This window comes from Eptatretus burgeri, chromosome 6 (genome assembly GCF_056783735.1).
Source record: "Eptatretus burgeri isolate ZD-2024b chromosome 6, Ebu_testis_v1, whole genome shotgun sequence".
Lineage (NCBI taxonomy): Eukaryota > Metazoa > Chordata > Myxini > Myxiniformes > Myxinidae > Eptatretus > Eptatretus burgeri.
In genome coordinates, this window is record NC_140966.1 from 66,008,386 (window position 1) to 66,033,247 (window position 24,862).

General features: G+C 41.4%; 1 protein-coding gene across 5 annotated transcripts in view; it reads right to left on the reverse strand.

The window, feature by feature from the left end:
- Window positions 1-24,862, reverse strand: part of LOC147024977 (uncharacterized) — a 196,278-nt gene that overhangs the window by 22,598 nt on the left and 148,818 nt on the right. For 4 of the 5 annotated variants that reach the window (XM_085885471.1, XM_085885469.1, XM_085885472.1 and 1 more), the window contains 3 exons: window positions 19,404-19,469; window positions 12,110-12,233; window positions 11,924-11,968 (listed from right to left, as the gene is read on the reverse strand). In XM_085885471.1, coding sequence (XP_085741597.1) covers window positions 11,924-11,968; window positions 12,110-12,233; window positions 19,404-19,469 — 235 coding nt within the window. The remainder of the gene's footprint in view (window positions 1-11,923; window positions 11,969-12,109; window positions 12,234-19,403; window positions 19,470-24,862) is intronic. The other variant, XM_085885470.1, reaches the window with a different exon arrangement.

Here is a 24,862-nt window from a genome sequence, read left to right on the forward strand (position 1 = left end):
TACAGCCATTTTTCCCTGCTGTGCAGGGGTTGGGCTTTTTCTTGAGGCAATGTTTTTTTATGGCCGGATGCCCTTCCTGACGCCAACCCTGGTTGCCTCTTACGACACACAGGGATATGGTATACCTATTCTAACCGGGGCATACACTGGGACCAGTACACTGGTACTCACTTCGCCGACCTCAGATGGATGACAGGCTGAGTCAACCCCCTGGTGTTAATTCAGCAGCCAGCGGGGCTTGAACTCAGGATCCTGGGATCCCAAGCCGCCACCCTAACCACTAAGCCAACACCAGGCTTTATTTCCAAAGGATTAAATAGAGCATATCATAATACACACTTGCACCATTTTTGGGTTACATTAACCCTTCAGGTGGCAGACGTACACTTCGATATGATTCATTCAAACTTTTTGGTCAACATCAAATGTTTTAATTGCTTAATAATCTGGACAATGTTTGTTTCAGATTCATCAAAGTTTCATCCTTTACAGCTCATACATAAGCAATTCAGGTATTTTGAGTTAGTGCAATGGTACACTGCAAGTTTTGACTGTCGTGATAAGTATAGAGATATGTCCTTCAGTTAAGCTTTGGTTAGAATAACCATGCGACAATGTCCAAGGTCTTTGTGAAGTAACTTTCGCCGATTTAACTTTTGTAGGCTTTTTAAAACTCATTAACATGGAGGACTCAACCAATTATACTCGGAAGAGAGGTACACCACAAGTTGACTTGGAGAAATGTATATGTCAAGAGGACAAGAACCAAAAGCTTCCAACATCGACACCAACAGGATTGAAGACAATCGATGATGTCCGACATGGTTCAGGTTCAGAACGAGGTATGGAAAAACAAATTTCTGGAGAGCTACTGAAAGGCTTAACCATGCTTTCTCACAGACACCACTGCTGTCAATTATCTGGCATAACGACTGACGTTCATCATACAGAAGTGAGGAGAAAAATCAACAGATTGAAGACACTTGGTGGCAAAGCACAGCAATCCAAAGTCTGTTCCACATCTAGTTCATCTACTTCAACCATGATGCCACAAGTACAGTTACCAAGCGAGTCACCAACTGTTCACTGGAATTGCTGTATATTTTGCCAAGAAAACATAAAAGAAAAAATTCATGATATCCAGGAAATGCAAGTGAGTGATGCAATACTTGCTGCTGGTGTGTACGACCACATAATGAGGGTCCGGCTTGAATGTGTCAATGATCTCTGTGCTGCATGTGTCAAGGATTTTTGTACTCCATCCATCCATCCATTGGGACCATACTATGTGCAGAGCGTTGGTGCTGCCAAAGCAGTCTTGGACACAATGCTGGACGGGTCACCACTCCGACACAGGATACCAGCAAGATAGCACTCATTTTGCCGACCTCGGAAGGATGACAGGCAGAGTCAACCCCACCTGGTATTAATTCAACAGTCGAGTTGGATTTGAACTCAGGATCTTCGGATCCCAAGTCGACCACCTGAACCATTAAGCCAACGCTTGGTGGGAAATATCACTTGAGCTGTTACAGTGCATGAAATTCAAATGCAGAACGCAGATGACAAAATAAACAGCCAAAATAAACAGTGATCAACTACGAACAGAGCCCCCGACACCGTCCTTGCACCCGTACAATTTTAGCATGTCCCCATATCTGAAATGAAAAAAACAATGAATAAGTTGAGACGACTATTCCACAATGTCAGCATGACAAGGAGGACTCATTTCTGTCTATGGTTCATGTTGCACTGCACTTAAGTGCCATCCTATCACAAATTAAAGTTAACAAATTACCCCCGTGTGGGGGTGACGGTCATCTCTCTAATGTTTTTTTACTATCATAATCGATGAACCGTTGCCAGATATCTCCTAAAATGAGAGACATGATAGGTTTTGAAAATGGCGACTTTCACAACTTTCGTGACCTCGTGACCTTGACCCTGACCTCGAATCCGGGCAAAAGTTATATCGTTGTGCAACACTCATCGACCTCTACCCACAAACTAAGTTTCATCAAGATCGGAAAGAAAAATTGTTGACGGACGGACGTACGGACGGACGGATATTTGGTCCGGCTTTATTAGGTCATCGCGGTAGAGATGACCTAAAAATGAACAACGAAGCATGAGTGAGGAAAGGGCCATACAACGTGTACCCGACAGCCTGTACATGTTCCTCAATCTAATTACAGGTGGGCAGCAACTCTTACAGGAGATTGAAGATGGCTCAGATACAAATACCACATGAAAGGAAGAGAAACTTACACAAGTATGGCTTCACAATATCGCACAAGATCTCGTGTACATAGTTAATGGAGATTGATATCTGACACCCAAACATGTCGGTCTTGGTAGCACACTTCATCAGGGCACTCGCTCAAAGCACTTGGTGGAGTTATTCCATCAGTCTGGGCACACAATCAGCTATTGAAATATGTTAAGTCTTGACACAACATTAGCCAGTACATGACATCCATAGCAAGCTTACTATTCCACGAGTACAAACAATAATCAGATTTCACTCCATTACTGGATGCGGCAGCACGTCACAGCTATTTGGTCACTCCAAGTTAACTGCTTGGCTCATGTTCAAGGAACACCATTTGTTGTTGAACAGTCTGGGTGAACGTGACATCACTGATGAAATCATCAAGTCATCAGAGATCTTCATTTGCAAGTTGGATGGATTGTATGATGTCGACAGTTACGATCAGGCCCGAGCACCTTTTTTTTCCAAATCTGACCTGGTCTATAAGATAAGACTGCCGATGTAAAGGAAAAAAAGCAGAGTTGGTGTCAAAGCCACCCAATGCTCACCTGTCTATACATTTTTTTTTTTTTCTTTTTTAAAAGACTAGTCTAATAATATTTTTTATAAAGCATTGCAGTGAAGTCTGATCTAAATAATTTTAAAGCAATATATGTATTTGTATATTGTAAAAAATAGTGTGGTAGATAAAAACATTAGAAAGGAAATAACTTGCACCAAAAACTTTAACATTTTCACGCTCACGCTGACGCTCACGCCGGGGGTATCACTTCAGCTCTCTGTTCTTCGAACACTGGGTGGTGGGCACCATCATCAATATGGTGGGCAGCTAAAAAGGGTCTTGCTCAAGGATAACATGCAATGTCCATATGCGGCAGCTGCAACTTACAACTCTCACTCAATAACCGATTAATACGCAAGGGTCATCCCAAAAATTGTGCCACTCTGCTTGTAACTTTTAAGAAAAAAGTGATGACATGACAAAATTATGGTGATGTGGTGATGGTGATGACCAAGAAAAATAAAAAAAAAGTGGTGATGACAAAATTACATGTGAAGAGTTCAAACACAAAAACTGATAAATCCATTTTACCAATTTTTGGTAAATCACCATTGTTTAATGTACTTTCTTGGTATAACATATCAATTCCAAAATGGGTGATCCTAAATTGATGTAAACAAAGTAACAGAAAGCCAGAATTTCACAAATCTAAATATAATTTAAAAATCATAATTTGATAGTTTTGAATTTGTTTTTTGTGAAAAGCCAATAAATCCACAACCTGATTTTTTTTGCAAAAGTAGACAAATCCAGTCAACTTTCTTTGGTATTAAGGCCTCACAGAATCAGCAGAAATTTGATTACAATCACTAATGCACATTGAAATGGTGTTAATCTGAATATAAAAAGTTTGCGGCAATAAAACTCAAAGTTTTTTTTTTGGGGGGGGGGGGGTTGCTTTGGATTCACCAATCCAACACTGGCTTGTACATCACATCAGCTTTGAAAACCATTCCGGCGGAAGCAAAGGCCAGTCATGCTCGGATTTTTCAGGGCATTCGACAAGGTGGGATTTTATTCAAATAACACAACCTTTAATTCCCACTACACAGAGATCCAGCAGAGCTCACCTACTCTTTGTGAAGGGCACCCTGGGATCTTTAATGTCCACCAACGAATGCTGACTTAAGGGACGCCCAGTTTAACATGCATCCGAGGGACGGCGCACACATTGATGAATATCACCCTGCCTGTGAAACACTGGACTGACAGTTTTTAGCTGGATCTGGATTTGAACCCAGGCGAGACAGCTCAGAGGCGAGTGTGCGTACATCTTGGTCTTGGCCCATCCTGTCAGCCCTCTTTTTTTACATATTTGATTTGGAAACAAAAAAACAAAAGACTAAATGAGACCATTCCCGACTTTCCTCACACAATATGCTGATGTTTGAAGTCTTGCATACAGGAATCCTTTCTTTATTTGCCTTCAGAAGGAAGTACTTCACTGTGACATCCCTGGCTGTGTTTATTTACATCTTCAACTTTAAGCCTCCTTCGCATCCTGTTTGACTTTATTTTCTGTAGAATGAAGCTGCCCATTGATGCGAGATCATCAGTAGACAGGGTGGATGTCACGCACATAATCGCATACATTGTGTGCAAATGAAATAGCTGGATTTTTACCATCACCACCATGCCGAGCTCTCTTCACCACAACCACCATGCCGAGCTCTCTTCACCACAGCTCGAGCAGAATTGCCTGGAAGCCGCTTATTTTTATGTCCCAATTGTGAAATCAACACAGGCTCTTCAATATCGTCAAAACTGTCCATTATTTTGAAAGAAATTTGCTTATTTGGGGTTTTTTGGCGTCTTTAGTGAGGCGAAGCGATGAGAACATGGGTGGTGACGTATTGCATCATGTGACTATGATGCTGCGCACTACTTGGTTGAATGGATAAATTAGGGTTTTTTTTAAAAAGCGTGCATGGCGTGTGTCAGTTTTTGAAATGAAATGTTGAATTGCAGTACATAATTATATGGGGTGAATCAAGCTTTGCAGAACAACAATTTGGGAATCGCAAAGACGGCACTGTGAGCTGCATCATGGCATGCTTGGCGTTCATAAGTTTTTGTGTACGAACGCTTCATGTATACTCGCTATCTCCCAATGTGTTGGGTAAATATCAAGTTTCTCACACTATTTGTTCCGTTTCATGAACCAAAATAATAGCATTATGTTAACAAGAATGTGGTTGGTTCAGAAAAATGCAGTGAAGCAGCCATCCAAATTCTTGGCTATTCTTGTTAATCTGGTGCCTCTGCCTCACACCTAGCTCAGCTTGACAATGTGGAAACCAAGGTCTTCAAGATCACTGTAATCTCCTGCAATGAAGCTGAGTCTATGGGCCTTTCACTTTCCCATCGCAGACAGGTCAGTGGTCTCTCTGTCTTCAACCGTCTCCTTTCTGGTCTTGCACCCTCTGCTCTTTCCATGCTTTGTCCTCAATGGGTATGTGTAGAGCTCACACAGTCTGCCACCAAGTTCTGGTGAAACTCCACAAATCCAGGATCACTGCTCACCTCCACTCATTCATTCCTCTTTTCGCCAGCTTGTGGAATCAACTTGCACATTCTGTTCAATCTCATTCTTCCCTCAAGATCTTCTGGACAGCTGTTCACCACCATCGCGGGTCACCCCCACCCCCCCTATCCAAAACCATGATCTTTCCCGATCAACCCCCATTTTTAGCAATTCTTCACACACTGGTCTGCACTTGCAAAGTGTTCAGCGCTGGATATTATCCTTTCACAGAGGGGGGGGGGGGGAAACAAACACGTATTATGGGTCGTGTTCAGGTAGCAGGCAATACCCAAAGTCCTCATTGTCACTGAGGATATGGAGAAAAGAAAGATGACAGAAAAAATTAGCGTTTCACGTCCTCATTGAGAAGCAGAAGCTGAATTGCCTTGCTCTGCATCAACAGCATCTGCACCTGCAGTATTTTTGCTGGGAAGGCAGACGTTCTTGTGAAATATTATTTCTGGAGCAAGAACCAGTCTCATTCAGCAGAGTGAAAAGGGCCGGTTTCCCCACATCCAAAAATCAGGCCAAACAGCAGCCAACAAAGTAAGCATCGTCCCAGCGGTTTTCTTTTCAGTCTTCATGGTATTTTATTTTGCAGTCGTATAAGAATTCGGCTTAAGTAGGCAGTTCCATAAGTTGCAACAACATATGGTGACTACTATTATATGGTTGTGTGTGATCGTCTGAGATTTGCAGTGCACAGAAGGCATCCAGCTCTTCAAAACATCACCATTCTCCTCCATGACAATGTTGATCCACATGTCAAATGCAATGTCTGTGACCTTTGAGAGACCTGGGAGTGGGAAGTTTTGCCTTAACCAGCACATTGACCTGACCCAACTCGATGCAACCTCTACTTATTTGTCAGAATGAGTAACGAGCTTTGGGAAAAACATTTTGCATCTGCCGAAGACGTTAACACAGCTACATCCAGCATTAAGGAGAAGAAACCTTTTGTGCTGGGGTCAAAGCGTTAGTCATGTGCTGGTCAAAGTGGGCTGAAGTGGGTTGGCATGATTGTAAATTAATATGAAAGGAATCAAGTTTGTCATTGTACAACGTCTATTATATCGGTGGAGTGACAGAAATTTTGTGATGTGCCTCACACACACATCATTACCTTCATAGTAAAAGGCACATTTATTCTTTATTTGAAAAAAACATCACAACAGAAAAGTACCTTGAACATCTGTAGTTAGCTATGAAAAGCTTTAAACCTTGAAATTTAAAGTTAAAATAAACCTAAACCTTTAAACTGTGGTTAACACTGAGTTTCAGAACAAGTAAGCCATTACCTCTGCACCCCAGAGTGGATGGAGGTTATGTTTTCACCTGTGTCTGTCAGTTTGTTTGTCTGTAAGCAGGTTATCTCAAAATGTTGAAGACAAATTCAGACGAAATTTGGTGGAAAGGTTAGGTGTGCAACAATGACAAATTAATTTGACTTCAGTGAAGATCTCGATCCGGATCCGGATACGAGAAATTTTTAAGTGATTCTTCACCAATGAGTGATCGGGCTAAAACAATATGTTGTATAACACAATATCTCAAAAAGTTATGGACGGATTTGCACGAAACCTGGTGGACAACTTTGGTGGGTGCCATGGACGAATTGATTTGATTTTGGTGAAGATCCGAATTTACACTTTATCGATCTATTCTGGCATCTTTATCAGCCTTGGTAGTTATGAAAACTGTCGAGAACGAGAATAAAAGCGACTTTGTAAAGTCTTATGAATGTACTCCACAGCAGACTTTTCAAAGTATAATTTGTACACATTTACCTCAGAAGTGTAGAGAGATATAATTCCAAATTTGCCGCCAGAAGAGTTGGCTTGCATCAAGTCCTTCTCAAGACTGTGTGGGGTAAGTATTCCAGGAATACCATTTCGTTTTGTTAAGTAATTCTTCACAATTGAGAGATCGGGCCAAAAATGATACAATGTGTATACACAATGTCTCAAAAATTTGTGGACGACTTGTGACAAAATTAGGTGAATGAGTTTGGTAGGTAACAAGAACAAGCTGATTAGATTTTGGTTAAGGTCCGGATGCAGACACGGCCTATCGGTGAGATACAAAATGTAAACTATTCAGTTAAGGCTGGCGGAGGTACGTGCTGTTCCGAGTGCTGTTCCAGTTCAGTAAGAGTTAATAAGCTCACCTGAGAATTATCTACATGTGGGTAAGATTTTAACCCATGAAATCAACTCAGCACATTGACATTAACTTGATCACTGGGAACTCGGTGTGCATTTGTGACTTCAGAGGGCTCAGATATAGTTCAGGCCACACAAACTAACAATAACTAAGAGAAACTAGAACTGCCACTTCATAACTGCTGGCAGTGATGACCGGGTACCCAGACGTCCGCCTTTGATAAAACATGAGACTTAAATGATAGTCGCAAAGTTTCCCTTCGATAGGATAAGTGGTTCCAGAGAAAACATTATTTCATAGTGATACAAATGCAGCCTTGCTTCGGGACAGCGTGGGACAGATGACTTACGAACTGAGTAGCACAAAGTGTTCAATCTAGTTCTTACGTATGCAGTGAGACCTTTTCCTGGGGACATTGTCGGTATCAATTGAATTGCTATTCCTGTACCCTCAAACGCATTCAGGTGCAGCCAAGCGAGCCTTCTGGAAAAAAAAAAACAAAAATCTAAAAGTTCTCAGATTCAAATAATTAAATAATTCTGGCTGCCAAACCACGTGGATAATCGGGTTGAAATTTTAAACCCACGTTTCACATGTCAGCTAAATTATAATTGTGAAGTTTCGCTTATATAGAAGCAGTGGTTCCAGAATAAACATTAATTTATATTTATCCTTCAATCTAACATGGCTACCAAACCATGTGACCTATCAATTATAAATTAACAAAGTTATATTCACTGCTCGTGTGCAATATGTTTGTGAAGTTTCCCCTTGATCTGTCTAGCCATTCTGGAGAAGAAGATGTTTGAAGGTTTTAGGGTAAATTCAATATGGCTGCCAAACCATGTGACCTATCAATTAGAAATTAACAAACTTGTGAAAGGATGTCTTGGGGAAAGTGGGTGTGAATTTTTGCCTCAATCTGTCCAGCCGTTCTGGAGAAGAAGATTTTAAAAATTTCTTAATTTTTAATCCAAGATGGCTGAAGAACCATGTGATCTATGACATCATAAATTTATAGTCTGCTTCCAATCGTGTAGTGGAACATGTTTGTGAAGTTTTGTGTTTATCGGACAATGTGCGTTTTTCTCTCCAAGATGGCAGCCAAACCATGTGACATGTGACGTTATAATTTTTAACGTATATGCAGGCATGGGGGTAGATTACAGTGGTCAAGTTTCGCTTCGATAGGTTATGTGATTCCAGAGAAAACATTATTTAATATTTTTCTTGAATCCAACGTGGCTGCCAAACCATGCGACCTATCAATTAGAAATTAACAAACTTATATGCACTACTCCTCAGCAATACTTTTGTGAAGTTTCTCCTTGATCTGACCAGCCGTTCTGGAGAAGATGTTTGAAGGTTCTTGGTTAAATTCAAGATGGCCACCAAACCATGTGACCTATCAATAAGAAATTGACAAACTTGAAAAAGGACGTCATGGGGAATGTGTTATGGGAATGGGGAATGTGTGTGTAAAGTTTCGCCTCAATCTTTCCAACCGTTCTGGAGAAGAAGATTAAAAAAAAAAAAATTCAAAACAAGATGGCTGCCAAACCAAGTCACTTATGACGTCACAATTTTTTTTCTATGGTGAATTGCGTCGATGATGCTAAAGAAAGTTCAGATTTTTCATATGCAGCGTTCTAAGAGATGAATTTTCACCGGGATACCGCTTCACTGATGACGTCTCAAAAAATCACCCCTCTTCCCCATTGGTTGGGAGGTCATTACAATGTATGAAGTGAAATATTTTTCCATTGCACCATTTCAGAGATACAGAGGTCCAAAGTTTATCGGTTTTTTTTCAAGAAGTCACCTGTACCACGTGACCTATGATGTCACAATTATCAATTGAGTATGCTATCAAAAAAGATACATACCATGGTGAAAATTTCGTGTTGATCGGACTTACCGTTCCTGAGAAAATGATTTTCAAAGCGAAAGAACCCGCAAATTGCCAGCGGAAAAAGAATAAATAAGAAATAAGCGAAGAAAAACAATAGGTTACCCAGTCCATTAGACTGGGTACCCTAACTAATTGATGGTTATGGCTGCTTTCATGACTTTGTTCCATAAACTCTCTGGCTATGTATCTCTCCCTGATGCTATGATCATGTGTCTGCTCTTTCACTCTGTTTGAAGGAGCTTTTGCTCAGCTACTTAAACTAGTTATCTGGTTCCATCAAATCACGTCCAACTTCTGGTGACATTAATGATCAGATGTCTCCAAACATCCCTATCCTGCACTGCTTCCTCAAACTCTGGCAGAGACAGCTTGGTTGCAGCTTTTACCCCATTCTTGCAGCACATATAAGGTCTGCCTCTTTCTCTTCTCTTCCCAACCAGACCAAGCATTGTTGACTTATCCAGACTTTTAGTTTTCTGCACGCATGATGTGTCCAAAGTATGACGGTTTCTGTTTTATCGTCATTGCTTCTACGAATGTACATGATGGTCTAATTTCTTCAAGTGCTGATTTGTTTGTTCTTCTTGCAGTCCATGGAATTTTTAACATTCGTCTCCAAAACCATATTTACAAACTGTCAATCTTCATCCTTTCTTTCTTTCTCACTGTCCATGACTCATATCCATGCATTGCAACTGAAAATCCAGGATCATTCACCGTCGTCCTCTCGGCTTGTTTCATCACATCCTTGTATTTCCAGATCTTTATCAATCCTGACGTTGCAGTTCTCCCCATTGCGAACAGTCTTTCGATTTCTCCTCTACATTCTCCACTCACTTCAATCTTAGAACCCAGGAAGATGAAACGTTTCATGATTTCCACATGATCATCTTCCAATCTGAACATGTTGATCTTCTCAGTTGACAAGTTTTAAATATTTTTGAGGTTTAAACAAAGACGAGCTTCTTCACTTTCCTTCTTCATTGTCAACTCCACTTTACTTTCTGTCAACAGAGTAGCATTGTCAGCATTCCTTAGATTGTTGATACATCTTCCTCCAATCCTGACTTCAGTCTCTATGTCATCCAAGTTTGATTTCCACGTGACATACTCACTGTAGAGATTAAACCAGTAAGAGGAGTGAATGCACCTCAAAATTTCAGTTCTTGTCCTCTCCATCTCTCTTTTTATAACATCTCACCTTCCCTGATTCATTGGCCTTACATTCCATGTTCCAATTTTGTGAACGTTTGAGAAACTCAGAGTTCGACTTTCAGTTCTGGTGACCTCGGCAACTGGATTTCTTTGCCAGTTTGATCCAGTCCCATCATTACAGCCAGTCCTACTCATCAAAACACTTTGCTCTTCCCATGTAGCCATTTTGGGTACTTTTAAAACCGGTGGGGCTCATCATCTGGCATGGTAGCTTTATCGCTTGGAGTTCTGATCACGATTGTTTTGTACGCATGTACGGAAGTGGTTTGCCATTGCCTTGTTCTGAGCAGTATCTGCACTAGATGGGTATGGGTGATCATCATAGCCATTGTTCTTCAAAAGAGAATCCTCTGTCGAGCATTAAGGCCATGCAGGAATTACTGGCAATATGTGCCAGCTGTATGCATGGCTACCCACCGCCTGCTCCCATGGCTTCAGGTAACCCTGACCGAAGGCAAAAAATGGGGCATTTTTTTTCTCGCACATCATCTTTTACACTTTCTTACCTGGTGGCTCGTGAGCTCAGGAGTGCATCAATATGAACAGCAGACATGTCCCCACACACGTCACCGTGCAGGAAATTTTTTGAAGCCTGTGGCATTTCTGTGATTTTGCCGGCCTGAGACGAGAAATTTTTGGTCGGAACAATACAATTTTGCTGATGAAAGGGATAAAAATGGCACCATTTTGGAATTGGAATATTTACCCACAACCATGGGGGGGGGGGGTTTAACCCCCTCGTGGTCAATTTGCCCCAGGTTAAGAACCGCTGCCTTAAATGAATGTAAAACGGGGTGTCCTGTCTGCCAGCATTAGTTGATGGATGTTAAAGTTCCCACAGTGTTCTTGACAAAGAGAAGGTGAGCTATTGTCAGCACCCTGAACAAATTACAAATTCCTGCCTCGACTTTGGGTAGCGAGTGGTCTGGTCTAATTGGAGGTTTCTTGAAACCAGGTTACAATGCTTTCTTTCTTCGAGTGTGGTTGCTGTCTGGGCAGAAGTTTACCAGGTGGTTAAAACGTTTCATGTGGATGGCCTTCTTTGCATGAACCATCAACCACACAACCTCCTTCCCATTTCCTCCCCAACTCCTTTAAGTTCCATTTGCTTTCCCCACTTCCACAGTTTTCTCCAAACTTAATCCCCCAAACCTGCACCGGATGAGTACGGAATATGCAGATGATCAGAAATAAAGGTAACATTGAAAAAGGAATCATTTTTAACAAATCACAGTAAAAAAAACAGAAATTAAAAAAGATCATGAAAAGTCTCACCTGATGAAGTATCCTCTGAAAAAGGATCAACTTTGAATGGATCGTCTGGGGTAGATTAACAATATCAGATAAGTGTTGATAGATTTGCAATTTTCTTTAATCAAAACCAAATGGAACAAATTGAATGCTGGCTGGCACAGTAAATAGGCAAACCTGTTTGAAAACGAAATGAAAACAAACACTCACTTCCTTCAAATGGATCTTTAAAGAGTTCTTCAGTCTTGAAAGGATCTCTGGAGTCAAAAAGAGCCGTGTCATCTGTATCCACAGGATTTGGAATTGAAGGTTCGGCAAACTTGAATAAGCTCACCTGAAAAGGACACGTTACATTTTAAGGAGGGACATAAATGAGTAAAAAATATCTATCGGCGAGATCTTACATCTTAATAACCTGTGTTTTGAAATTCATGCTAATAAATATTTATTTCAACAAAAGGAGCAATTTCTGAGTGTTTCATCGAACTTCTGAGTAACTTGCTCGACTAAGCTACGAGCAGCGGTGGAAGGAGACAGCAATTTACATTAGAAAGGAGGTGATTATGAGGGGATTTGATTGAGATGTTTAAGATGTGGACAAAATAGTGTGGAATTGTTTTTGTTATTTTTAGCAGAATGGATGGTGACAGGACCAGGGGCCACAGTCTTGGAGTAAAGAAGAGGAATGTTAGGACGGTTGTAATGCAGTGGTGTTTCCCTCAAATAGTTGTCAATCCATGAAATGGTCTCCTGGGGAGGTAGTGGCAACAGAAAGAGTAGATGTGTTTAAATTGGAGTTAGAAAAAGTACCTAGATGCATTGGAGCTAAGAAGGGTACAGGGATATGGGCAGGAACGGCAGCTGAGGTGTGGACCGTTGATTGCATACCTGTGCTGTGATTGTGATGTCTGTGAGAGGGTCACATCAAAAAGTCAATGTGCTCTCAGTGTTTGTTCATTCCTCACCCTACAATCATATCTGTCTCCCTCCTCCCCCAAAAAAGATATGCATATTATTAAAGAACAATTTTTTTTTTTAGAATTTCAAGTCAGTTTTTTTTTGCATCATTGCATGTTTCGACATCACAGCAGATTCTTCAGCATAAACAGCCACATTGTTCCACAAAAACTGGTATTCTCTTCACGCACCTCCCCGTTAAGACTGAACACTCTCCTTTTTAAAATTATTTTTCCAAAGGGTCCACACCATGCAAAGGGCTTCAACCATCACTCTGTAAACAGCATGGGTAAGCAGAGGGAGCTGAGCATTGTAGGGTTGAGGGGTTCATTTGGTCTGCTGCTTTAGAAAGCACCAGATGAGAACATGCAAGGTGAGAGGACATATTATATATATATATATATATATATATATATATATATATATATATATATATATATATATATATATATATATATATATGTATCTGTCTCTGCAGCACAGCCAGTGCAAGCATTAGTGGCACTGTGGAATGGCTGAAAAACGGGAAGACGAGCATCCCAATCACGGAAACAAGAGTGAGAGCGACCACATCACTGCACCACAAAAGAGATTGTCCTACCTGTCCTGGAGTTGAAAAGTGCTAACCATGTAGTCACGAGCATCACATTCATCACCCTGCCAAGGATATTCCCATAATTCCCTATCTTTTTATTTTTGTCCATTCAATGTCGATTTCTTCTTTTTATTTGATATTCCCTTGCCATTCCCAGACTTTCCTCCATTTCATAGAAATCCTTGGCCATAGTGAGTAGGTCGTTCTTGTCACGACTTTTAATTGTTGGGCATGTTTTATGCTAGTCTTTTGTCGCGGCACATCATATATCTGTATGCATCTTTGTATAATATTTATTTGATATAATGTGTTTATACCATCATTCCTGTTGCTTTGCACAGCCACGATTGTGAATAAATTGTAAAGTGCTGGCATGAGGTGGCCATCTTGTTTGACATTCATACGAGAAAGTAAGCCAGATTAGATGGAAGAGCGTTGGCTTTGGTGGGAGAATTGTGGGACAAACAAACATTCTATTCGGCGAATTAGACCTTTCGATTTTCTTGCAGCCATGCCCAAAGTGTACGTGGTCGCTCATACAGTCCAAATTTGTAACAATGTGTTGTGCACACAGTTTTTGACAGTCAGTGGTTGGAACAGATGTTTATTCCTGTACTTCACTGTGCCCAGCACACAATTTGGTCATTTTCATGAATAGGAGAAATGGGGTCCAATATGACCACATGGGAAGATATAATTCATGTCTTATTCTACAATTAGAATATTGAAGTGTAAATATGACTAAACAAATACTTCTGCTTTAAAAAAAACAACAGAAAAAAGTAGAAAAATATCTGCAATTATTTATGTTATTTTTTTTTGTACATATTAGAAAAAACAATGTATCTTGGGGTCCCAAAATGACCTCGGTTCTGTCATCCGGAGTTTAAGCAGCAAGTCTAAGTTCATTCAATTTCCAAGTATAATTTCTTTGGAAACAACCAAATATAATCAACCACTGACCATGAAACACTTGTGACATCATGGCTGGCGTATAAACAAATAGCGTTACATAACGTCTTGGCCAATCACGTTGCATAATGTCTTTCCACATGTAAAGTGAAAAAAAGGCCAGATAGAGCAAGTGTGAGTTTTTGACGTTCGCATGTTGTTTCTCTTTTAAGCCTCTGGCACTGCAGAGAACTGCTTTTGATTTGGTTTGTAAATAAATAAATTAAAAAGCTGTTTATGCCACAACTGTGGACATCCACCTTTCCCATTGCTTCCAAGAGCAAAATGAAGGTGGTGCAGGTGAAAAGTAGAACAAGAATATCTTTTGCGGTGGCTTTCTCTTGGGAAGATAAATAACTGAATTAATGAGGTTTTTCAGTCACGGTAATCAAACCTCCTCAGTGAACAAGAGTGTTACAGTTGTGGGGTAGAGGGCCGTAGTTAGATAAGGCCTTAACAACCGTGTGTTTGCCTATATTCTCATGACATTTTGAACATGTATTAAGCACATGTGGTTGGGGTAAGGGGTCTTCAGTATTTCTACATGGGGACAGCGCGACAAGGCGTCTCGTCCCTTTTGTTTCCATATCAAACAGACAAAGTAGGGCAAGGATAGAGAGCGATACGGAATGTTTCCATGTCACAGAAGGAGAATAATCCGCCTCCCCAGTGCTGTCCTTCACTGCATGGGATGCAGACCTTTGTTTTTGTGGAAATACGGACCTGGATTTTATCAAAAGTCCTTGGGGAGGGGTGAGGGGGAGAGGAATAAGAGTTGGGGGGGGAGGATCACCATCATGCTTGATTGGTAAAACTTCTCAGAGCAGAGACTTTTATGGCGTGGCATTGCTTAGACTCAGAGGGTGGACCCCTGGAGGCAATGCGGGGCTTTCCCAGAAAGCCGTGGTCTGACAGGAAGTCCTTACGTTCTGGGCTTTCTTGCACTTTGGATTCTCCCTCTCTTGGACTTTGGGGCTCTTAGCGTCTTGGACACCACCCTGGCTCTGGTTTGTTCGCACTTGGACAACTCTACACTCCCTTCAGCTGGTGTACTAGCTCTGCAGGAGCCTGGGATTCATCACATGCCATTTTATCTCTCTCTGCCCAGTTTTTGTATGCAAGGTTGTTGTTGTGTGTGTGTGTGTGTGTGTGTGTGTGTGTGTGTGTGTGTGTGTGTGTGTGTGTGTGTGTGTGTGCATATATGTTTGCATGCGCTTGCGCGTGCGCCAATAGCTATGGTAGTTTTCATTGTGTAATTTCTGTCTGTCTGTCAAGGGTTTCATAAACAGTGTGGATTATCTACTTATTTTTTAATAGACTGCGTGAGGCTTCTGTTACGGCCATTTTACTTTACTGTACTGACATTTGGGTTTGTTCCGGGTCGCTGGGGGATTCAAGTTAAAGCAATCTAGATTAATAACTGGCATGGTGCCAGACTGTGCTGAAACATGGGCCGATGTTACCGCTTGGCATCGGTAGACGATCGAGTAACAGTGACCACAAGGTTTAAACCCTGGAGTGTTGGCTCCGGCATGGTCACCGGCATTGCAGTTGTGGTTATCAGGTGGTTTCCATCCTCACGACAATACTATGATAAGGTACAGTGAATAATGAATGCTACGATGCTGAACCACACCTCTTTGAGGCAGCATTTAGAAGGAAGATGAGAAAGTGTTGACAACAACAGGATGCCCTGTGGTGCGTTTGAAAGTGCTTGTGGAGCAGTGAAAATAAGCAAAATGTCTCAAGCAAAGCCACATATTTCCTGTGGGGTTCGAGCTAGTGCATGTGTGTGGCAAGGCAATCGCCATAAAGCAGCTTGTGATCTCCATCTGAAAGGCAAACCTAACTCTGTCTCCATTATCAATTCCCCTCCTGTACCTCTACTCCGAAAGGATGGAATAATGTTTGGACACTGCTTGGGAAAAAGCTGAATATATTAGCAAGGTCATTACTGAAATGGGAAAGGTAATCAAATCCCTTCGCCACATCACCATTTCCCCCATAACAGAATGCTCTGTGCAGCATGTGGACTTCTCTCCAACTCATTTTGAGGAGATCCTCGTCAATCTTGACACCTTTTTAGCAACAGCTAATGACAGCATTCACATGGCAATTCTCAAGAACTGTTCTTTGGCCCTATCTTCTCCTCTTTATTCACCATTCTAAATGATCTTTTCAGGTGGTGTCGTGCATTAATCTCGGAAAGTTGCACATGTCACCTCTATTCACAAGAAGGGTTCCAAGTCTGACACACTCAACTTAAGACTTTCACACTTTTCTAATCGCATTCAAAGAAATGGTTCAGACATTAAGCATTATGTCTTCTCCAGCTCTCCAATCTCTGATTAGAAGATTGGCTTTCAGCCAAGCCAATCCACCAGAGAAATGTTGCTTTTACTTTGACAACAGACTGATGCACTAAATCTCAAATGAGAGATCAGAACCACCTTTCCTGACATTGCTTGAGCTTTCAATACTGTCTGGCACCAAGCCGTAGTTTGCAAGCAGTATGCAAAGTTCTGAAGGACCCTTTAAACAGTTCCAGATTTTCTTTGCGAGCAGGAACAATGGGTTGGTCTTTATTGCCTTCGGTCTCAAGATCTACTTATCGAGGCTGGTGTCCCACAAGGCAGCATTTGAAGCACTACCCATATTCTTAACACCAAATGTATTCTTCATATACGTCAATTAACTCTTCACTTCCTTGGATAATCCTTTGTACAATTTGGAGAATGAATCCACACTGTGCTGAATCTTAGCGTTACATAGCTATTCTCCATCTGAAAGGAGAATATGTTAGATTGATATATATATATATATATATATATATATATATATATATATATATATATATATGTATACATATATGTATACATATATACTACATGTATGCCCCGGTTAGAATAGGTGTACCATATCCCTGTGTGTCGTAAGAGGCGACCGGGGTTGCGTCAGGAAGGGCATCCGGCGTAAAAACCTATGCCAAATCATTATGCTGACAACAAAACGAATTTCCAAACCGGATCGGTCGAGGCCTGGGTTACCAACGACCGCCACCGGCACCGGTGGTCAGCAGGGTACCAGTGGAAATTGTGCTACTGCTGGGCGAAGGAGGAGAAGGAGACGGGGAAGGCGAGTCTGGAGGCAGTGGGAGAGGGGGAAGGGTAGAAGTGTGCAGGTGAGAGTTGGAACTCTGAATGTTGGGACGATGACTGGCAAAGGGTGAGAGTTGGCTGATATGATGGAGAGAAGAAAGGTGGACATACTGTGTGTACAAGAAACCAAGTGGATGGGGAGTAAGGCTTGGAGCATTGGAGGTGGTTTCAAACAGTTCTACCATGGTGTGGATGGGAGGAGAAATGGTGTCGGGATAATCCTGAAGGAAGATTATGTCAAGAGGGTATTGGAGGTGAGGAGAGTGTCTGACCGAGTGATGAGTGTGAAGTTGGAAATTGAAGGGGTGATGATGAATACTTGGGATCAACTGCCCAAAATAACGGAGAGTGTGGGAGAGAAGTGAAAAAGAGAGTGCAGGCAGGATGGAGTGGTTGGAGAAGAGTTGCAGGAGTGATTTGTGACAGAAGGGTAGCTGCAAGAGTGAAGGGGGAAGTATATAAGATGGTAGTGAGACCAGCTATGTTGTATGGTTTGGAGGCGGTGGCGCTAACAAAAAGACAGGAAGCGGAGCTGGAGGTGGCAGAGTTAAAGATGCTGCGATTCTCGTTGGGAGTGACGAGGATGGATAGGATAAGAAATGAGTATATTAGAGGGACAGCGCAGGTAGGACGGTTTGGAGACAAAGTGAGAGAGACGAGATTGAGATGGTTTGGACATGTGCACAGGAGGGAAGCGGAGTATATTGGGAGAAGGATGTTGAAGATGGAGCCGCCAGGCAGGAGGAGAAGAGGAAGGCCAAAGAAGAGGTTCATGGATACGGTGAGGGCAGACATGCGGGTGGTTGGAGTGTCAATGGAAGATGTGGAGGATAGAGCGAAATGGAGATGGTTGATCCGCTGTGGCGACCTCTAACGGGAGCTAGCTGAAATAAGAAGATATACTACACTTCTGAGAGGCAACCTGCTGCAGCATCCACCTCTGCAGAGCAGGAAAAGAACAAGTCATTGGTCAGCTACCTGGAACATGTCTTCAATACTGGAAAATTAGAAACTATCACTCCATCCCTCTACCCCCTCTCTCTGCCCCCCCCCAAAAAGGAATGAGCTTCGAACACCTACCACTCCTCCACATTCATTTAACTCCGCTGTATACTTCCTGAAAGAAGTGCAGTCGTTGGAGCTCTTCGGCCTCAAAATCGGTTGCAGTGAATGTTGGCAAATTTGTTCCAAGGCAGGCCAACACATTGGTAGCCTCTGGACAGCAAAGTTAAATTTTAGCTGCTTAAAGCTCCTTCTAGTGTACTGTATAGATGAAGTAATGGATCCCCGGTCTGGGTTGGTGCAGCTACTTCCCGTTTTACTTCTGTGGAGGCGATGAAGTCCAACGCTCTCAGTGTTATTGGAATATCTCAGTCGGAAGCCAAGTCCAAAGATCTGCCTTTCACCCATGCCTGATAGTTTGGTGGACTCAGTTTTCTATTGCCCTCACTTCTGGCTTCACTCTGCAGAGATGGATGCTGCAGCTCCACCTACACTTTCATCCTCCTACTTCCACTCCCAGCTGCAGAGGTTGCATGCATTCTTCAATATCCACCCCTGCTCTCTTCTGGTCTCACCAGCACCATTTCCCTCACTGCCCCCACCCCAAAATCCTGCTCATTTCCTTTCTGCCATGAATCCACTCATGTACAATGCCTTTGTTTTCCTATTCCCCTTCCAATCACTGAAAGCCTGTGAACCTGTCATCACCTGTCATTTAGCTCCTCCATTAACCAAAATTTCTGCATACAATTAAAAAAATAGAGTTTGGCCAACAAAGGAAGAGTGAAAGAACGTCACGTGCAAGTGCACAGGCAGATAAATGTGGTTTGTAATCTCCCACCGTTTCACCGTTCATCTCCTCCACCTTGATTTCCATCACACGTGGGGGGAACCCACTTGACTGGTGCTGAAGGAGGAGACAATTTAGTTTCACAAGCAAATAGAAAACAACACAAACTGACTGGTGTTGCTACAATGTATGAATACCTATTTGGCACGCACATTAAAAAATCATTAAATATATACTTTCTTTGACAAAAACTTGGTTAATAGCCCCAATCATTCCCACCTACATGTGGGGTTCCACCAGGGAAAGATTTTTGCCAAAGTCTTTCACAAATTACCTGGCCAGGATTGAAGTTCAACTGAAGGTGGCAGTAATTTACAATTTGTTCAGGTGGGGTGGTGATAACTTGCCAAATCTTTGTGAAAGCTGCTGACGTTTACTTGCCTACTCTTTGTGTACATGCCTACACTTGCAGGATAACTTGTCTACACTTTGTGTACATGGGAAGCACTTTCAACTAGAACAAATCCCACACATCAGAGAGCAGCCTCTTCCTTCTCCGCAGACCTTGATAGATTCAAGAGCTGGTCCAACACTACTTGGAATGTCGTTCAACCCCAAAAAACCGACACACTTTCTCTGTCTCTCTGAAAGAACAGTCTGGCAACAACCTTCCATCGACTTCCTTAACAAACCACTTAAAGAGGTTGTCACTCAAACAACCATCAGCCATTATCATTCTTGGGCAGACCATATAATCAAAATGGCCTCCAAAGCCAGCGACTGACTGAGCATCCTTTTTCAAAGCAAGGTCTTTCTTTGGCCAATCTGAACTTTTGACAAGGCTTTCAATTGCAGCTTCATGGAGTACGGCTCTCCTCTTTTGGCTGGTGCCCCCACCACAGTTCTTGCCCTTCTTGATGCCATGGAAAGCAAGGCCCTCAAAATCAATGGGATCTCGCTCAGCAAAGCTGAGTGTCTAAGCCTGTTACTTTCGCATTGCAGATCGGTTGGTGACCTCTCTGTGGTCTACCGCCTCCTTTTTGATCATGCATCCTCTGTCCTCTCTTGGCTCTCTCCCTCCCAGGTTTCTGTAGGATGCACATGGTGTACCAGTACGCCGATTGTTAAACTCCCAAAATCCTGACTCACTACTCATCTCCACTCATTTGTTCCTCTATTCTCTTGTCTATGGAACTAACTTCCCCAGTCTACTCAGTCCCATTCTTCCCTCCAGGACTTCAAGACAGCTGTTCATCACTACCCCCACCCATACTAATGATCTCTTCCATCCTAAATGACCCCATTCCCAAGTTATTGTGATTTCCCCCGTTTCCCTCCCCTCTTTTCATTTGTTAGTTGTTGGTTGGTTTGTTTATTTTCTGTTTCATTCCTGCTTTCCCCTTCCTCTTCTTGCTGCGTTTCATTCAGGTTATGTTCTGCTTGTTTACCCTCATGTGTCCTCCCCTCCAATCCCCTTGATCCCACTCTCATGCTCAATTCTACTTGACTGTTGACATTTTCCCTTTTCCATTTTGTTCCGTTCCATTGTGTTCTAGCTTTTCCACGAGCCTTGAACATGCACACACAAAAAAGACTGTGGGCTATTTTGCATTCACCAATTTTTTGGGGGCTTTTTCTCCTCCTCCATGATGCCTCAACAAAGTACAAAGTCATCGACGCCTCTGTACAAAGGTCTATTGTGCCTGATGAAGCTGGCTGTGAAGCCAGCGAAGCGTTGCCCTGAGACTGGGTCAGCTCTCGCTTTTTTGCTCAAATTAGCACAGTCGATTGAGTTCTTACTTTTGGTTGGAAGCACCTTCTTCTTTAAAAATATTTTTACACACACACACACACACACACACACACACACACACACACACACACACACACACACACACACACACACACACACACACACACACACACACACACACACACACACACACACACACACACACACACACACACACACACACACACACACACACACACACACACCCTAGAGAAAGTCTCCACCCCTTTTCAAATTTTTCACCATTTGTTACCTCATAACCTGAAATTAAATTGCAGGAAATCAGACTTTTTCCACCTTTATTTACACATCGTAACCCACAACTTCCAAATGAAAAACAAATTCAAAAAATTTCAGAAGATTAATAAAAAATACAAAACTAGAATATCTTGGTTGGATAAGTGTCCACCCGCCTGAGTTAATACTTGGTGGAAGCACCTTTGACAACGATTACAGCTGTGAATCTGTTTGGATATGTCTCGAGAAACTTTGCATACAATGATTGGGCACTATTTGCCCATTCTTCTGTACAAAACTGTTCAAGCTCAGTCATGTTGTATGGGGAGCGTAATTGGACAGCGATCTTCATGTCATGCCACAGATTTTCGATTGGATTTAGGTGAGGGCTCTGAATGGGCCACTCAAGGACATTTATATTTTTGTTCCCGAGCCGCTAAAGTGTACCTTTGGCTGTGTGTGTGCTTAGGGTCATTGTCTTTTTTTGGCACTTTCTCTCAATGGTGAAGAATCATTTTAAAATTAAATAAATCTTGTATCCAGATTTGGATTTGGATCTTCACCAAAATCGAACCAATTCCTCCTTGCCACACACGCAACCTGTCCACCAAGTTTCATCCAAATCCGTCTCCAACTTTTTGAGATATCGTGCTATATATTAGTTTAGCCTCATCGCTCAATGGTGAAGAATCACCAAAAATTCGAGAAGTTGGATCTGGATCCAGATCTTCACCAAACTCGAAGCAGTTTGTCCTTGTCACACACTCAACCTGTCCACAACATTTCATCCTGATCCATCAACAACTTTTTAAGATATCCTGAACACAAATAAACAAACAGAAAAAACAAACAAACAAACAGAACAACAAACAAACCAACAGACAAACGAGAAAAAGATGTTGTGCAGAGCACGATACTTGCAAAATCCACCCCCCTCTCCATTGGTTGCCATGGATACATCAAATTGTCTATTTCATTAAGATTAAAATTCACAATCTTAATCAAAGCTCAGGTCAATCGGATGAAAATTGATTATTTTTCAGATTGAAATTAATGATTTTAGAAGTTTGACCATGAGTTGACCTTTGACCTTTTGACCGCAAAAAAATAGTTGGTTTCCAAATTCAGCGATGCATTATGCAATTGCTGCTTAATTTTCAGGCTAATCAGATGAAAATTGATGATTTTTCGATGAAATTTGATGATTTCAAAATCATTTCAAAATTTCAAAACCTCAAAATTGACCTCAAGATGACCTTTGACCTCAAAATCAAACTACCTCTTCTCAAAATCAAACTACCTCAAACAACAGGACTTCTCAGTTGAGACTACCTTTACAACTTGGTAGTTTCATGATGATCGGTTTAGAATTGTGACCTTAGGTGACAAACAGACAGACAGACAGACAGACAGACAGACAGACAAATAAAATCGACGAACCAATATACTTGAAAAATCTTCGATTTTACAAGTAACAGACAGACAGCAAGGGGTGAAAACAAAATATCGTTCACCTTTGGTGGCAGGGGTAATAATCAGAATCACGACAATATAACACAGGTGGAGGCTAATTAAGTTGGTGTGTGAGTTTGAAGGTGATTGGTTACACCTGAGATAATTTACAATTGCTATTATTAGAGGGGTGGACACTTATCCAACCAAGATATTTTACATTTGTATTTTTAATTAATTTTCTGAAATCTGTAGAAATTGTTATTCATTTAAAAGTTTTGGGTTACGATGTACAAATAAAGGTGGGAAAAGTCTTATTCATTGCAATTTATTTTCAGGCGAAAGACAAAAAAGGTGAAAATTTTGAAAGGGGGTGTAGACTTTTACTAGGCAGTGTGTATATATGTATATGTATATATGTATATGTATATATATATATATATATATATATATATATATATATATATATATATATATATATATATATATATATATATATATATATATATATATATATATATATATACATCCTGTAAATGCACCATTTCGTTGGCAAGTACTACGTGCTATGGATGGATATATATACATAAACACAGACTGATACCTCAGGTAGCAGTCAGGATGCGTTCCTGGAGAAAAGAGCGCTCATGAAATTTGCTAAAAGGGGCCAAATTATACCATTGTTTACATAGAGAAGCATTTCCGTCAGCGTTATGGAAAAGAGAATGAACAGTAAATGAGGACTTCAATGGGGTATCAGTAATAGTGTGAATAACAACACAGATGGTAATCATATTATTTCATAAACAAAAACTAATAATTTGCAATTATAACATCAGCAAGTACCAACAAAAAAATAAAAGATGTACAAACAAAAATAAAAAGAACAAGTGGTGCCAGACACAACAAATCCCACCCATTTTCACTATATGAATGGGTAGGAATATAAGTGACAAATAGATCACTATTAGCTTAGTTTGAAGTAAATCAGATCATTTTTGACGAAGTTATGAGCGAAAAACGATTTTGATCTTTTCGTGACCTTGACCTTGACCTTTGATCCAATTGGACCCAAAATTAAATGGGGTCGTCCAAGGTTCATTGCCCACCTGTGAATTAAATTTGATAGTGTTTGCTGAAGCCGTTTTGCCGTAAAGCTGCTAACAGACAGACAAACAAACAAACAAACAGACAAACAAACCGGATGATTACAATATCCCGCTCCCTCCCTCCGAGGGGGGGGGGGGGCGGGATAAAAATTGCCGTCCCTCCAAATGGCAGCGATGGGAGACGAGGTGGGTCTTCAACACATCTGCAGTATTAAGATTTTTTTCTAATGGCCGATGTAGCTAAGTCTAACGCATGACCCACTTCCACCTGACGCTCAGCCCCTCGATTCGCCGTAACACTTGAATTTTCGCATCCAAAGTGATACTTTTCCTTGACACTTTTTCACGTTTCCAGCATTAACACTTTCAGGCCTTTTTCCAGACATTATGGGACTAAAATGCTGACAAAAAAATACACGCAAATACTGAGTACATAGCACTAATTGGTCAGAGCGCGTGTACACAAACATTGGCAGTGGGTGCATGTACTTGGTGATCACTGCGCGTTATGGATTTTCTTCATTTTTTGGGGGTTTTTTTTTCGTAAAAAACAAAATCTTCTCCAGGACAAAGAGCTCTGTGACGAAGCTATGTTCTAGGGGGTAGTGCCAAACGAGTTATTGGTATGTGTGTGTGTGTGCGTATGTACACACACACACACACACACACACACACACACACACACACACACACACACACACACACACACACACACACACACACACACACACACACACACACACTCTCTCTCTCCCAAAAAGGTTGCCCTTAAAAAAGAGGATGCTAGTTCTCGTGTGTGCAAAATAGCAGGTTAGACTACAAAAAGCAGAAGTTTGCAATGTCAGCCTGAATAAAGAAACAAACACACAAATGAACAATTTTTTGTATGCAAAATCACCGCTCATGGAAGAGCAAGTACA